The following is a 15,190-nucleotide window of genomic DNA, read 5'->3' as shown; positions in this document are numbered from 1 at the left end:
TCCCCTGCCAGCCCACATCTGGGGATTGGCTGAGGCCTCATAAATATTCATGGCAGCTCCTCCTATCCGCCGCCCTGTAGTTCTAGAAGGTTCTCAAACCTTCCAGACACCAGGGGGAGGCACCAGAGAGCTGGCAGGATGAGTCATCTATCCATGGCCTCTAGTACGCCGAACCCAATTCAGCGACTCAGGTTATTCATGGCCAGCATATGCCTTTACCTACTCTCAACTCTAGTAGCACACACTAGAGGGTGCTACACATGTATTGTAGAGTAAAGAAGAGCTAGAACTTCTGACAATGTTTTCACTGCTGGCAGCATCTTTCTGGTCCAGTGTTGACTGTACAACCTATTGCTGGCTTTACAGGTCCACCCCCAAAGATTTCACAGGCAGAAATAAAAACCTGACAAATATTACTTCTATAGATAACAAAACAAATGTCTGGAGTTAAAGCTAAATTCCAGGTATAGTGATTTTTACATAGTTGCATTGGTTCAGCTTAGACCAATAAAAATATGTGTGCACCAAACCTGGGGGATCCACATGGAAGCTAAAAATGCCATGGTAGCTGGCATCACTTTTACAGTGATTGCTGATAGTTTTCAGGTCTCATGCCAAGCGCCTGCACTTCTGCTTACAATACAAGTGGTTGCTTGTTCTTAATGGGCACCATTCACAAAACACGTTCCATTTAAAAAAAAAAAAAGCTAAATGTTCTCTGATTGAAGAGGTGCAGATCATGACGTCACCGCCTCTCCTCTAATCAGAGAAAGCTGGTTTCAACTGGAACAATTTAACTATGTAAAAATTGCTCTACCTGGAATTCAGCTTTTTGGTTTATATAGTTACATGTCATAGTTAGTCCATTTGAAAAAAAAAAAGACACAAGTCCATCCAGTTCAACCAATGACAGAATGTTTCAGAATGTATTCAAAGATTCCACATTCAAAGATGGGGATTAAAAGAATGCTTGCATGGAAACGTTTGGATTCTAGGCATCAAAGTAGCCCTGTACACTTGACTAGCTTGCAATCTGAAGTAGATTCAAATGTCTCTTTCATAGCTTTTTCTGTCTTATGGTATACATCAGAAATGGGTACTGGGCTGTGCTGCTAAATTCCACCTACTCACTATATTTTTCCTTATCTCTGAGGGAAGCTGGAAACAGGAAAAAAACATGGAGGAGGTATTGCATTAACATCCGTGTATACATAAATAACTTGCTCATTTAATATGACTGTTTTTTTCTTCATCCCCATTACAGATGCTCCCTGGAACAAGGAATCTCAAGAGCTATTACCAGTGTGGGAGGATTTAGGAAAAAGATATATGAATAATACAAATGTGACAATTGCTAAAATAGATTGTACTGCCAATGACATTCAGCTTATAGTGCTGGATCGCTACCCCTATTTCCGTTTCTTCCCCACAGGATCAGATAACAAGGTAAGGAAACAATCTGATAATGTGACACAACCAGAGACTTCTGTTTCAAGTGAACCTGTCCTCTGAAACTACTGGGCACACACGATTAAGCTGGCCATAGATAGACTGAATTTAAGCTGGTTCCGCAGAGGCCGGCCAAGATTCAATCCATGTATGAGCAGGCTGGTTGTGCTGAAGGTGATCCATCAATAAACTTCAGCACATCCAGCCTGTTGGATTTTTGGCATGCAATTACCAGTGGTTGCAGAAAAGAAAATTGAATAATCTATGGCTTGCCTAAAGCCGTCCATAGATGGTGCGATTTTCTTTCCTGCAACCATGGGTTGCAAGAAAGAAAATCACTTGTTTCCCTCATCAACACAGTCAGTGATGATGTGGGCATCTCTCCTGTGGAGCTAGGGAGGGAGCTGTTAATGCCGGGAGAATATAGTGAATATTGCTAGTGGCTATAGCCACTGGCAGTAATCACATGTAAAAATTTGGCATGCAGGTTATACCCAAGTCAATCTATCAATCGACTTGGGTACATTCAGCATGGCCATAGATGGTTCGAATTTCGACTGATCCCTGCTGAACCTGCTAAGAGTCCAACCTATGGCCGGCTTTAGATTTCATTTTGTTCAGCCTGGAATAAAAAAAACGTACAGGTTCCTCCATCCAAAAAAGGCAGATGGGGGAATCCCAACACCCAATTGCTTGGACACTGGATCCTGACAGCAGCAACCAGCACTCAAAAACTGCACTGATTGGCTGCAGCCTCTGATCAATGGAAAATTTTCCGTTGTGTCCCTTCGACGGAAGTTGATTAAATATATAAGATGTTTAGAGTAGGGAGCTGAACCAGACAAATTTCAAACCATGCATTGCCAGCTTAACAGCAAGATTCTCATGTACTGTACCTGCATAATTATTTTTTTCTAAATGTAGGTTTAAATGCATGCATCTTTTTTAGAGCATTGCATGATCCACCAAACCCAGGCTGCCATGATATGGTAATCTCAATTTACAATAACGAACTGACCCATTCCTTTATATTCCCCTAACCTCCTATTAAAGATTAAAGAGGAAGTGTACTTTCAAAAAAGTACACTTACCTACCATACCTCATGATGTTAACTAACCACCCCCCTATGCTTACATTCCTGAGTAGGACAGCATGAACTAGTTCCTCCAGCAGAAATCTTTCCTGCTGGCTGTGCTTGTGTAGTGAGCCCTCATAGACTTGTCAGGACAATCTCCTGGACATCTCCAGTTTCTGGTAAAGTAGCGATGTTTTTTAATCTGTATGTGAGAAAAAACAAAGTGCATTGTTCTCCTGCATCCAAAGTAGGGCTTCCAAAAACAGAACTAAACTGCTTGTGAACTACTTCCCATCACTCCTCTTCCACACCACCATTTATAAAAAAAAAAAACTACTGCCTGCGCAGGTGCACCACTGGTCTCTTCTAGGCATTTGGGAGCTGGAAGAGGCTGGTGGTGCATCTGTGCACACGCAGCGGATTTCCACACATGCACACAAATGCCACCGTCTCCTGGTGGATAGGAAATATATTGCCCAGCATCATTTGTGCACATGCGCAGAAATCTGCAGATTCACCATTTATTACCCCACTGCTATCTGGGATAGCTGTGATGTTGCAATCTTAAAGAGGAAGTAAACCCTGATGAGTTTACTTCCCCTTTCATTCCCTGCAAAGGTAAAGCATAATGGGCTACTATGCATCGCATAGTAGTCCATTATGTGTCACTTACCTGACACAGGAGCCAGCGAAGTCACCGCTGTCCCCTGTAGTCCGGCGCATCCATCTTCTCGGTGGGTCTCGCTGCTCCACCACTGTCATTCGGCGAAGCCGCGATGACTTCACTCCCGCGCAGGCGCACGGGAGCCGCCACTCGCGCCATATCGCCGTTGACCGTGGCGCGCTCAGTGCGCCTGCGCCTTAGACAGCTGTGCCTGTCTTTCGGCAAATATCTCCTAAATCGTGTAGGTTTAGGAGATATTTCTTGGACCTACAGGTAAGCCTAAATCTAGGCTTACCTGTAGGTCAAAGTTGGTTGTAAGGGTTTACAACCACTTTAAGAGGTAACAGGAACCGACCTGATCAGAAGCCAACTACCTTGCAGCACAAAAAAAAAATTGTAAAAGAGTGAATAAAAAAATTCTAGCAATGGTGTAAGAGGGAGGGACAGAGTAGGAAATTGTTTGTTGGATTTTAGTTTCACATTAAGCTTGCTATACAGTCGTAGATTTTAAAAACAAACACTAGTACGAATATTCGTATAAACATTCCAATCAGTACATTTGCTGACTTGAGGAATGTCATCCAAAAGTACTTTAAAATTTTGTTTGCTTTTAACATTTGGTTTTGGAATGCATGGACTTTTTCAAATGAAAACCATGTTGAAATTTGTTCGTTCAAGAACAAATGATCATATTGCCTCTTCAAATTTTTTGTCACTGCAGTCTAAACCGAACGTCAGTTTGGCCCCAATTAGAAAATTGAACAAACATTCCCAAGACAAACATTTTTTAATTCAATTCTACTAGTGTATGGCCAGCTTTCGATAACCAGATTACCAACAAAATATAATGGGGTAACGTCAATCTGCAATCATGTCTGGTCAAAAATTGAACAAAGCTGAGTTTTCTATTTTAATACATGTGGGTGGTATTTGCATGCTGTTATTGAGATGCATTTTTCTGTCATAGCCCATACCTCCCAACGTTTTGAGATGGGAATGATGGACGTCTATTAGCAAATGTATGTAGGCATATGACATCTCCCCCTCCCTGCCACACCCTGTTAAAAATAAAAAATGATTAGTTAAACCCACAAGTGCTTTTTACTGGCTCCTATTTTCACTATTACTTTATACTGGCTTTTGAAATTGACAGAAGCAGCAATTTAGAAATTGGATGATTTTTTATTATTTTGTTCCCACAAATAGAGCTTTCTTTTGGTGGTATTTGCTCAACAAATAAAAAAATACCCAAAATTTTGAAAAAAAATAAGTTTATTTGTTTCTGTTAAAATGTTTTGTAAATAAGTAAGTTTTCTTCTTCAATGATGGGCACTGATATGGCTGCACCGATGGGCACTGATGAGGTGGCACTGATGGGCACTGATAGGTGGCACTGATGGGTGGCATGGATGGGCACTGATGGTCACTGATAGGTGAGCACTGATGGCTTGGATGGACACTGAGAGGTGGCACTGATGGACACTGATGGGTGGCATTGCTGGGCATCACTTGTCTATACTGATCCGTAATGTTGCCAGTCAGTGCCCATTTGTGGGCACTGATTGGCATGTATTGGGCATTTTTTTTTTTATATGTGGATGGCCATGGGGTACATACCTGGCCATGCACATGCTGGTGGCTTCCCTGGTGGTCCAGTGTGGACACCCGCTAATAAACAAGTAGTGCAGACCCCCCCTGTCAGGAGAGCCACCGATCGGTCCTATAGCAAAATGACGGCCGGGAAGTAGTTAAATAACAAACATGTTATACTTGCCTCCTCTGTGCAGTTGGTTTCTGCACAGAGCAGTCTGGATCCTCCTCTTCTCAGGTTCCTTTTTTGCTGCTCCTGGCCCCTCCCTCCTGATGAGTTCCCCCATTAGGGATGAGCTCGGTGTTCGACTTGAATGCATGTTCGACTCGAACACGGCCGTTCGCCTGTTCAGCGAATTCAGAACTTTGTGGACCATTCGCACCAAATTCGTGTTGAACGAATGGCCCACAATGCACTACGCCATCGCAGTGCATTGCTGGCTCATGATTGGCCAAGCATGCACTGTGACCCCGCATGCTTAGCCAATCACATCGCTGGCAGCGGGGAGAGTCATAATTGGCCACAGGCAGGATGCCGGTGGCCAATTATAGCTCAGGGGGGTTTAGTACATGCCCCACACTATATAAGGCCGCCAGCGCGGCGGCCTTGTGTAGTGTGTTGGCGTTCAGGGAAAGAGCAAGATAGGCAGGGACAGTGTCTTCTTTCTTGGGAACCTAGCGCTGTTACAGTGGGTGTTGTGTGCCTCTTGCACAGTATACACCTGAAGCTACACTTTATTACTGGTGTTCTGTATCTGTAATACAGGCATCTTCAGAAGTTAGAGTGGGCGTTGTATGCCTCCTGCACAGTATACACCTGAAGATACAGAACACCAGTAATAAAGTGTATCTTCAGGTGTATACTGTGCAGGAGGCATACAACGCCCACTCTAACTTCTGCAGATGCCTGTATTACAGATACAGAACACCAGTAATAAAGTGTATCTGTAATACAGGCATCTGCAGAAGTTAGAGTGGGCGTTGTATGCCTCCTGCACAGTATACACCTGAAGCTACCCCTTATTGCTGGTGTTCTGTTTCTGTAATACAGGCATCTGCAGCAGTTAGAGTGGGTGTTGTGTGCCTCCTGCACAGTATAAACCTGAAGATACCCCTTATTGCTGGTGTTGCTCTGTTGCATATCTTGCATATTAGCCTTTAAAATGAGCACTTTTGATTTCGAACGTTAGAGTGCCATAGACTTTAATAGGGTTCTAAAGTTAGTACGAATTTTAGGTCCGTTCGAAGGTTCTGTTGCGAACGGGGGGGGGGGGGGGGAGTGTCCGGCTCATCCCTAGCCCCCATATACCAGCAGCTTGCTATGGGGGCACCCAAGTCCAGACAGTGCTCCGTGTGTCCATTCAGACACAGAGCCCCAACCTGGCCCTGCTCCTTCTCTCCCCTTGTTGGCTAACTAACTTTTGCACTGATCGACAGCCGCAGGAGCCAATGGCACCAAGGCTGTGCCCCAGCCAATGGAGGTGGAGAGTCCTGGATGGTCGAGGGAATCAGGGACATTGTTGGATAGAGAAGGGGCTCAGGGTAAATATTAGGGGGGGGTGGCTGCTACACACAAAAGATTTTTTATCTTAATGTATAGAATGCATTAAGATAAAAAACCTTTTGCCAACTCCTTTAATATATATGTAGCACTGACCCCCGAAGGAGCTGCTGGTTTTATTGGGCTTACCGTTACCTTCTTGACTGCTTCTCCATCTAGGGTTTCCCGTGGGGATGGCCCAAAGAAATGTAGAAACTGACACTGAATCTTCTTTTGGGTTATTTATAAGTAGAAACAGAGTCTCTCAGTTTAGGGTAGAGGGTTAGGAGTAAGTTCAGGTACTTTGGACTGCAAAAAGTTGAGTCTTTTATAAGTCTTTTATAAGAAAAATCCAGAGGATAACCGTTTCACAGCTGGATTTCACAACCCCCGGATAGACCTCCTCTCACTAGGCCTAGCAGCCAGCAGGGTGCCAAAGAAAGTCTCTGCTACAGACTTGATCGTAAAATACTTGAGTAAAAGTCTCTGCCACAGACTTTATTGTAACCGAGGGACATAGACAAATTTAAAGAGCTATCGTACAGGAACCAGTATCTCTCAACCGATCCGGCGATACCGTATGAGTGAAGTGTCCTTCAACTGAGCCTCCAGGCTCCTTCAGAGAAGCCAGCCTTGCGCACGGCCTTCTCCTGAAGAGTCCTGGCCTGGGGTTCCTCCAGTTGCTGGGCCTCTCCCTTAGATCAGATGGCATTGGACCACCTTCGAATCAATAGGCCCCAATATCCATTCAGGCCTGTCCCTGCAGTTGTGTTGACTCGGGCTAGCCAGCCCCGAGACTTGGAAATGCATGGTTCCGCACCCCAGGCCAGGAGGGCCATGGGGGCTGGGAAGGAGAACCAGAACCAAACAGACAAAAAATAACCTCTGGAACAGAACAGAACACCTCCTTAGCACGTGATGTCAGTACCTTAAATACCATCTCCCAGAATGCACAGCAGGAGAACACTCCCACTGGACCGGTTCCTAAAGAAACGTGGCATTCAATACACCCAGCTAGACTGCGTTCTCAACCTTGCTAGTGGTGACAGCAACACCTGCAGCCAAAGAGAACCCAGTGCAACCCAGCCAGACTGGTACTGAAACCATAAATTTAGTAAAATTAGCCCCAAAACCCAACTGTGATTTCAGGAGATTTAACTTTGAAAAACATATAGCGTATGCTCGTCAGGAGCCAGGACTACATACAACTATATAGATCAGACCAAAATGAGGGACAAATGTGGAGGAAAGAGGGACAGAGAGACTTTGTTCCAAATCAGGGACAGTCCCTCAAAATCAGGGACAGTTGGGAGCTATGATACCATGTATGTTCTTTTGTTTTTGGGAAAACGCCTCCACTAGCTAACTTTTCCTTTTCTTTTTAAGTCTGTCCGCTATACAGGAGAAAAAACAATCACGGCATTCACAGAGTTTTTAGAAAACAAACTCAGGTCATCAAACACCAAGGAGGAGGTAACGTACATTTTATGATCTTTAACAGATATTATAAAAATGTATGCGATCACCAACCGCCCATCATCCAATATCACTGATTTGCATACAATAGTAAGGTGTCGAAGGAGACCACAGAATATAATGGTCGGGATCCCCATTAAATGTTTATGGTGGCCATAAAGGCTTCCATAAGTCATCATTTTCTTCTCCAATTGATCTCTTCCAATAGGAATAATCGATCTAAAGTCTACAATCCATTGGATTAATATGCCACATGGCTGAAAGTAGATTTCGATCGATATTTAAAATAAGATCATAACTTATCGATCATGTCTCTGTTTCCCTCATGTAATTTCATAATTGGATTGATTAAAATACATTTGTACTCATGAACAAAGTATCTCACTGATGGTGATGCAAAATGATTGATAATATTCTACTCTGGCTATAATAGCTCAGTCTGATTAAATCTAAATTGAATCAAAAGTAAAGTTATGGCTATTTGATTGTTTGCGGATTGTTTGGATTAAATCACAAATGGATTGGATGAAAACTCAAAGCAAGCATGGCCACCATTACAGCGTGTGACTGTGGTGACTGTAGTGAGCAAAGCACTGAAAAACATTTTAGGAGAAGTGCTAAATCTAACCAAGAACTGCAGCATCAAATAGTACTGCGGCGGGGGGCTTATCAAAATCCGGAAGCCCCCTTTAACAAGGGGGCCCCCCATATCCCGGCCCCCCACCAGGATATATATATATGTAAAACTTTTATCCCAAAAAGGGTAATAAAAAAATGTTGCTGTAAGTTATCGTCCACACCTACGGCAGCCTTTGCCACCCCTCTGAAAAACACTTAAAATACTTTTCAGAGAGCAGTAGGCGATACTGGCAATTCCTAAATGCCTGTTTTTTGACAGCCAAATGGACATTCTATATGTAAATATTGCACCTCAACCTCAAGCCAAAGATTTGGCTTTCAGTTGCAGTGTGGTCCCTTTTTTGTTTTTTTGAGTTTGGTTTTAATTCATAGTCAGGTCCATAAAAATCTGTTAGTACACCTGATACTACCCTCTCCCTAGATGGCTCATGCTCCAGAAGGTTTACCCCCCTTCATAACTAGGCCATTTTTTGTGATATGGCACTGTGTTATTTTAACTGACAATTGTACAGGTGTGCAATGCTGTACTCTTTTTTTTCTCCCATAAATAGAGCCTTCTTTTGGTGGTATTTGATCACCTGCGGTTTTTATTTTTTGTGCTATGTTCAAATAAAGACTGACAATTTTGAAATTTTGCTATAAAACATTCCCATTACAGCATTTACAAACTATGGAATATTTTTATTTATTTATCTTTCCTTTTTTACTAGTAATGGCAGTGATCAGTGATATATAGCAGGACTGTGGTATTACACGAGACAAATTTGACACCTAACATTCCCCTCTCACAGAATGGCGATCTGCCTTGTTTACATAGGCAGACCACCGTTCTGCTCTTCTCCTGAACGATTGGCGGGGCCTGCTGATATCTCCCGCTGTGTCCAATCACAGCTAGAGTGGGTCGTCAATGCATGTGCACGCCCCAGACCCGGAAGTGTCAGACCATGTAAGATCTGGTACAAAGCGACCACCCTGCCGCAATATATCTATGGTAGGTGGTCATTAAGAGGTGAAGGTCTGGTAAACTACAATATACCAACTTTGTTTTGGATAGAGTGGGGTATGATTAGAGTAAAATTTTTAATGTTGTCTCTGTCCACGCTGGGGATATTTATCCACATTCTCTGGAATAGGGACAGGAAGTGAGGATGAATTTCCAGGCACAGACTGCAACAAAAGCTTAATAAAGTGGTATTAAACCCAAAACCAAAAATTGCAACTTACCAATGCTTAGATGTGGCAGCTTCATTAGTTTTCCTTTTTAGACTTTTTTTTCCCCTTTGTGATACTGGTGATTGCCAGTAACACACCTCCTGTATTCAGAGGAGGCTCTTTAATTAATTAATTAAACTGGGCAGTCACCTAAGGCCTCACGCTCACAGGGCCTCGCAGCCACCTAATTTGCCTAATTAAAGAGCCACCGCTGGAGGGGGTGGTATCTAGGTACGGGAAAGAGCAGCTCTCTGTCTCAACAAGAGGGACAGGGTTTGCTGACAGTAGATGGCCATGGTGTGTCCTCCCTGGACAGGTGCAGTGTGAGCAGAGCGGATAGCAGGTTTGGCAAGAATAAGTCCTGCAGAGCTGGTCATACACAATAGGAGGGGAGAGACACTAATGCTGCATACACATGATCGGAATTCTCGTCGGCAAAAAGCTTTGATGGTTTTCCCAATGGAATTCCACTCAAGCTGTCTTGCCTACACGTGGTCACACCAAATTCCGATCATTAAGAACCCGGTGACGTACAACGCGTTCGACGGGACTAGAAAAAGAAAGTTCAATAGCCAGTAGCCAATAGCTTCTGTCTCATAGTTGAATCTGGGCATGCGTGATTTTTGACGTGTCGGAATTGCATTCACGCGATTGGAATTTCCGATAGAAAGTTATTCCCTTGGAAAAATTGAGAACATGCTATCAATTTTTGGCTGGTGAAAATTCGGACAGCTAAATTCTGATGGAGCACACACGGTTGCATTTTCCGATGAAAAGCACTCATCTGTCTTTTTCTGTCCGGAATTCCGATCATGTGTACGCGGCACTAGAGTGGGAGGCGGGTACAGGACAAACAGGAAGAGACTCAGATTGGCTAGCTAGGTCTGTGCTCAGTGTCACTCCACAAACGACCAGGGATCGCTCAGGTTGCCTGGAAGGTGTGTGCCAATGAAGGTTATTGCTGTGCCAGTCTAGTGTATCTGGAGAGCAGCCCTTGCCCCCGGGTACTCATACATCCAGATGTCACAGAAGCGATCATCCCTCACCTACATGACTGCTCCTCCTGGCGGCAGCTTCCATAGGTACTGTCCACCTAGAAGTGATCTGTAATGGTAGTTTTAGGTGGAGCAGTGGGCCCTTGCTTTCTTCTACATCTTGTCTCCTGTACACCTTCACGTGTCCCAGCTTTTCCTCTAATATTCACCAACAAAATAAAATATCCAACATGAAGAGCCCCTTTATAATGGCCATAGAAGGTTAGCACACCCACAACTCACCAATGGAGAGCCTAGGGCATATTACAAACAAAAACACAAATATTTCACGCCACTCAAAAGAAACTGCCACATTTGCTACAAAATAAAAAATGTTGCTAGTTGACAAAACCAGCATTACATATATATAAAAAAAATAAAAAAAAAAAATAAAATCATTACAGCCAAGTGTATAATAGGAAGGTGCTTAGTGCTAGCTTTCATAATGGGCAGGTATAGGAGGAGATATTTAGTTCTGACATTTAAAGAATCATTGTGTATAGTAGTGTATAATATATAGAGAGTAGAGGAAGTGTACGGAGAGTGGTGAAGATACGTAGCGTGGAGGAAGTGTATGGAGAGTGGTGGAGGTACCCAGAATGGAGGAAGTGTACACAGAGAGGAGGAAGGGCACTGAGAGTGGTTGAGGTACGCATAGTGGTGGAAGTGCACGGAGAGTGGTGGAAGTGTACAGAAAGTGGTAAAGGTACAGACAGTGGTGGAAGTGTACGCAGAGAAGAAAGCATTAAAAAGAAAAAGAAAGCAGCCACCAAATCTAACAATTGAAAAAAACTGTAATATAATAAATATTTTGTTTTAGTTTAATACTGCTTTAACATTTTTCCTTTATTTACTATATTATAATATTTTACAATCCATACTGTATTGCCTGAAAACAACTTCTAACAACTCACACTTTTTTAGGACTCTTCTGAAACAAGCAGTGATGATGATGCAAAGAAGATTAAGGAAGAGCTGTAGCTGTGCATCTGTTTTCCTAATACCCCAATTTTAAGATTCAAAAAGCTGCATAAACTTTTGAATTAAATATCAAACTATAAACTTTGTTCCCTTGTATGTATTATTCAATTGTTTTGAAAGCTACAACTGTCCATACACTTGCTTGCAAGTTCCTGCTGACACTTGCTCACTTGAAGTCTACATGCACACAAAAAAATGCTACATGTACATGCAAAAATTGTATTGATCATATAGGTAGGGGTTTTCTGGCACAAAAGTTCCTGAGTAAAACGCTTGCCTTTACATACCTCTTTTAAATGTGTAAAAATTGAGTTATATTTCCTTCTGCTTTTTTCTAAATAATGCACTTTTTGCATCGGGTATAAATGTACAGTATATATGCATTTGTACACATTTACACTTGTAAGCACCTAAAATACATGTCCTCAGATGCAGATTTTTAGATTTTGGTTTAAGGATATGAATGTAGTGCATGCTTACACACCTGTGTGCATGTCCCCATTAAAAACAATACACATTTATTCATATTCATAACTAAACAAATGCTTTGAAATGCATTTTTTACACTTGTGTGCATGAGGTCTAATTCTACATTTTTCTTCCAGTACAATATTAGGGCCAGTACACTTTTGCAAGTTTCAGGTGCATTGTAGGTGTATGACTTTGTATGCGCCTTGTGAATTTGCACACTTTTACATGCATTACTAATACACTTGATAGATGTGAACAGGGCCCAAGGGATGTGGTGCGGGAAACCCCCATTCCATGCATATTTCCTGCACTGCGTTTAAAGCGCACTGAACTTGCTATATGGAGTGGGTGTCAGGGTTAACTTAATGACACCTCAAATATAGGTCTAAACACAGTGTGTCTACTTGTTATCCAATTGCAGTAAGTGTGTGGACTACTTTTAGCGCAGTCTGGTGCGATTTCAGCCCCTTCAGATGAATGTGCTGAAATCACACTGCACCTGGATCACATGTGAAATGCACAAGAGCACACAGCGTGTTGCTGTGCGATTCATGGTGTGAACCAGCCCTTAGAGAGTAACTCTTAAGAGATTTTGTTAAAGTGTATCTATGGTCGTTTCCACATTTCAATTATTTCTAGCCTACTCATATATCAGAATGATCTTGAAGTTTGTAAACCTAATTTGTGAAGATCCCTGCACAATTACTTCCTTGAGTTCTGTGGCGTATATTGTATTCACGGTGTCCTGTGAGTTGGCAATGCTTTATCACAGAATTTACACAGCCTGCCTTCCCAACTACAGAGGTGCTTAAAGAAGGTATTTCATGAGTCGGAGTCAATACTGTTGTGCAGAGTATTGAAATAATGCGCTGGAAGCTTCTTGTATATAGCATACAGCTTTACTTTTATGGAGAAATATCATAACATATTTTCGGCATGGAGACAGGTACAGGAACACACACAGAGGTAAACAGTACTTCCTCGCATTACATCATATCATAGATACACGCTATAATACTGCAGTGCCACCTGCTGGTATAGACAGGTATAATGCATATGCATAGTTCACAATATATAAAGCTACTATGGTGTTGTTCTTTCAACACCCCTTCTCAACAGCATGTGCTTTGTCAAATTATATTCATATTCTTCTGGAAATTATTATGATGTTCCTTCGACAACGGCTTGGTGAGTGCATCAGCAGTCATCTCCTCTGAAGGGCAATACTGAATGTCAATAACTCCTTGCTTTTGATTGTCCCTCAGTAGGTGATGCTTGGCATCGCTGGTTGTTTTAATGGGACATGTCTATCCCAATGTCCACAAAAAGTTGACAAATCCATATCGCTTCCTGGCATGCATATGCTGTTCAACGTACTCTGCTTCAGTTGAAGATAGAGCGACAGTTGCTTGCTTTCGACTAGACCAACTTATGGTCCATTCCCCCTACTGGAAGATTAATCCACTTGTGAATTTGCGGTCTGTGCAGTCTCCAACCCAATCAGCAGCCACATACCCAACCAGTTTTGGATCCGTTGTTGCTGGTAACCGTAACTTCATCTGAATTGTTCCTTTGAGGTATTGCTTCACTCTTTTTACTGAATTCCAGTCATGCTGACAGGGAGTTGAAACTCTCTTGCATAGTATACCTACTTCTGTGGCTATGTCTGGTCTTGTCACATTGACAACATATAACCGCTTACCTGTCATGAACTAGATGTGACCAGAACTGTGTGACTGCGACAGAGTGAACCAGACATAAATAGGTGAAGGTAAATTTATTAAAGTAAATGCATATAAATGTGAACACACCACCAATACAAACTGAGTGAACAAACCAAACAACCAAACAGTGAAGATAAACAAATAAACCAGCATATGTAGCAAAAGGGAGTACCAGAATCGTAGTCAAGGATCAGGTATCAGGTATCAGGTATCAAACAGGCTGCAGGTCAGGGCTCAAGGACAATACCAAGGCAAGGTGTGTGTGCGCTTGCCGGGTATTTATAATGGCTGCTGTCAGTCATGTGACGCCTGACTGCAGAAGGTAATACCTGCTCCACAGTGCCAGGATCCCTCCGCTGGTGGACGCCAGTACTGCGGACCAAAGATTACATAATTCCAGCAGGAGACACCTGCTGGTGGATCTCAGTACTGCACGCCAAATGATCGATATTACCAACGGAGGGAACCTTTCCTGACAGTACCCCCCCCCCTCGAAGGAGCGACCTCCGGACGCTCCAACTAGCGGTTGCTGGGGAAAGTCCATTGCGTCAAGCTGGGCCAAGAGCAAAGTCACATCAGGTTGGGTAGCGGGCACTTCAAGCTGGGCAGTGGACAGGCACACCTCAGGCTGGACAGCAGACAGAAGCACATCGGACCGGGAAGCTGGCATGTCAGGCAGGCAGCGGCACGTCAGGCTGGAAGGCAGGCAGTGGCACGTCAGGCTGGAAGGCAGGCAGCAGCACGTCAAGCTGGAAGGCAGGGACATCAGACTGGAGGACATCGGGCTGGAAGGCCGGGACATCAGACTGGAAGGCGTCAGGCTGGAAGGCCGGGACATCAGGCAGGAAGGCGTCAGGCTGGAAGGCCGGGACATCAGGCTGGAACTCTGGCTCTGGCACTCCGGGCTGGAACTCTGGCTCTGGCACTCCGGGCTGGAACTCTGGCTCTGGCACTCCGGGCTGGAACTCTGGCTCTGGCACTCCGGGCTGGGACAGATTGGTAGGTGTGGAGGCAGGTTGGGTTAATGGTAAGACCATTTTGGTTGGGAAAAACTTTCGTTTTTTCTTTGGCTTAGCCACTGAAGCTCTGTAGGTGACTGTAGGTAAGGGGTGCAGCAGACTGGAAAGGAGGCTTGTGATATGGCAGAGAAGTGGTACCAGTAGCTGGGGGAAGAACTTGTGGGTTTGTAGGCAGCGGAGAGGAGGCAGGTGGGCTGAATGCAGGCTAAGTACAGGGAGCAGAGACTGGATATGAGTATTTGGTTGGGAGCAGCGTGTACTGGGCTGCAACTGAGGTTGACATGGCTGATGGGGAAACATACATTTGGGTAGGCT

At 43.6% G+C, this 15,190-nt stretch overlaps 1 protein-coding gene across 1 annotated transcript in view; it reads left to right on the top strand.

The window, feature by feature from the left end:
• Positions 1-11,740, top strand: part of PDILT (protein disulfide isomerase like, testis expressed) — a 59,415-nt gene extending 47,675 nt beyond the window's left edge. Inside the window, exons 9-11 of the mRNA XM_077450003.1 lie at positions 1,265-1,446; positions 7,706-7,792; positions 11,605-11,740. Coding sequence (XP_077306129.1) covers positions 1,265-1,446; positions 7,706-7,792; positions 11,605-11,661 — 326 coding nt within the window. The 3' untranslated portion in view covers positions 11,662-11,740. The remainder of the gene's footprint in view (positions 1-1,264; positions 1,447-7,705; positions 7,793-11,604) is intronic.
• The last annotated feature ends 3,450 nt before the right edge of the window (positions 11,741-15,190 follow it).

Source organism: Lithobates pipiens, unplaced genomic scaffold, assembly GCF_037356315.1.
Source record: "Lithobates pipiens isolate NorthernLeopardFrog02 unplaced genomic scaffold, aLitPip1_a1.2 Scaffold_22, whole genome shotgun sequence".
Taxonomy (NCBI): Eukaryota; Metazoa; Chordata; class Amphibia; order Anura; family Ranidae; genus Lithobates; species Lithobates pipiens.
Note: the sequence above shows the minus strand (reverse complement) of the source record. Positions and strands in the feature narration are given on the sequence as shown.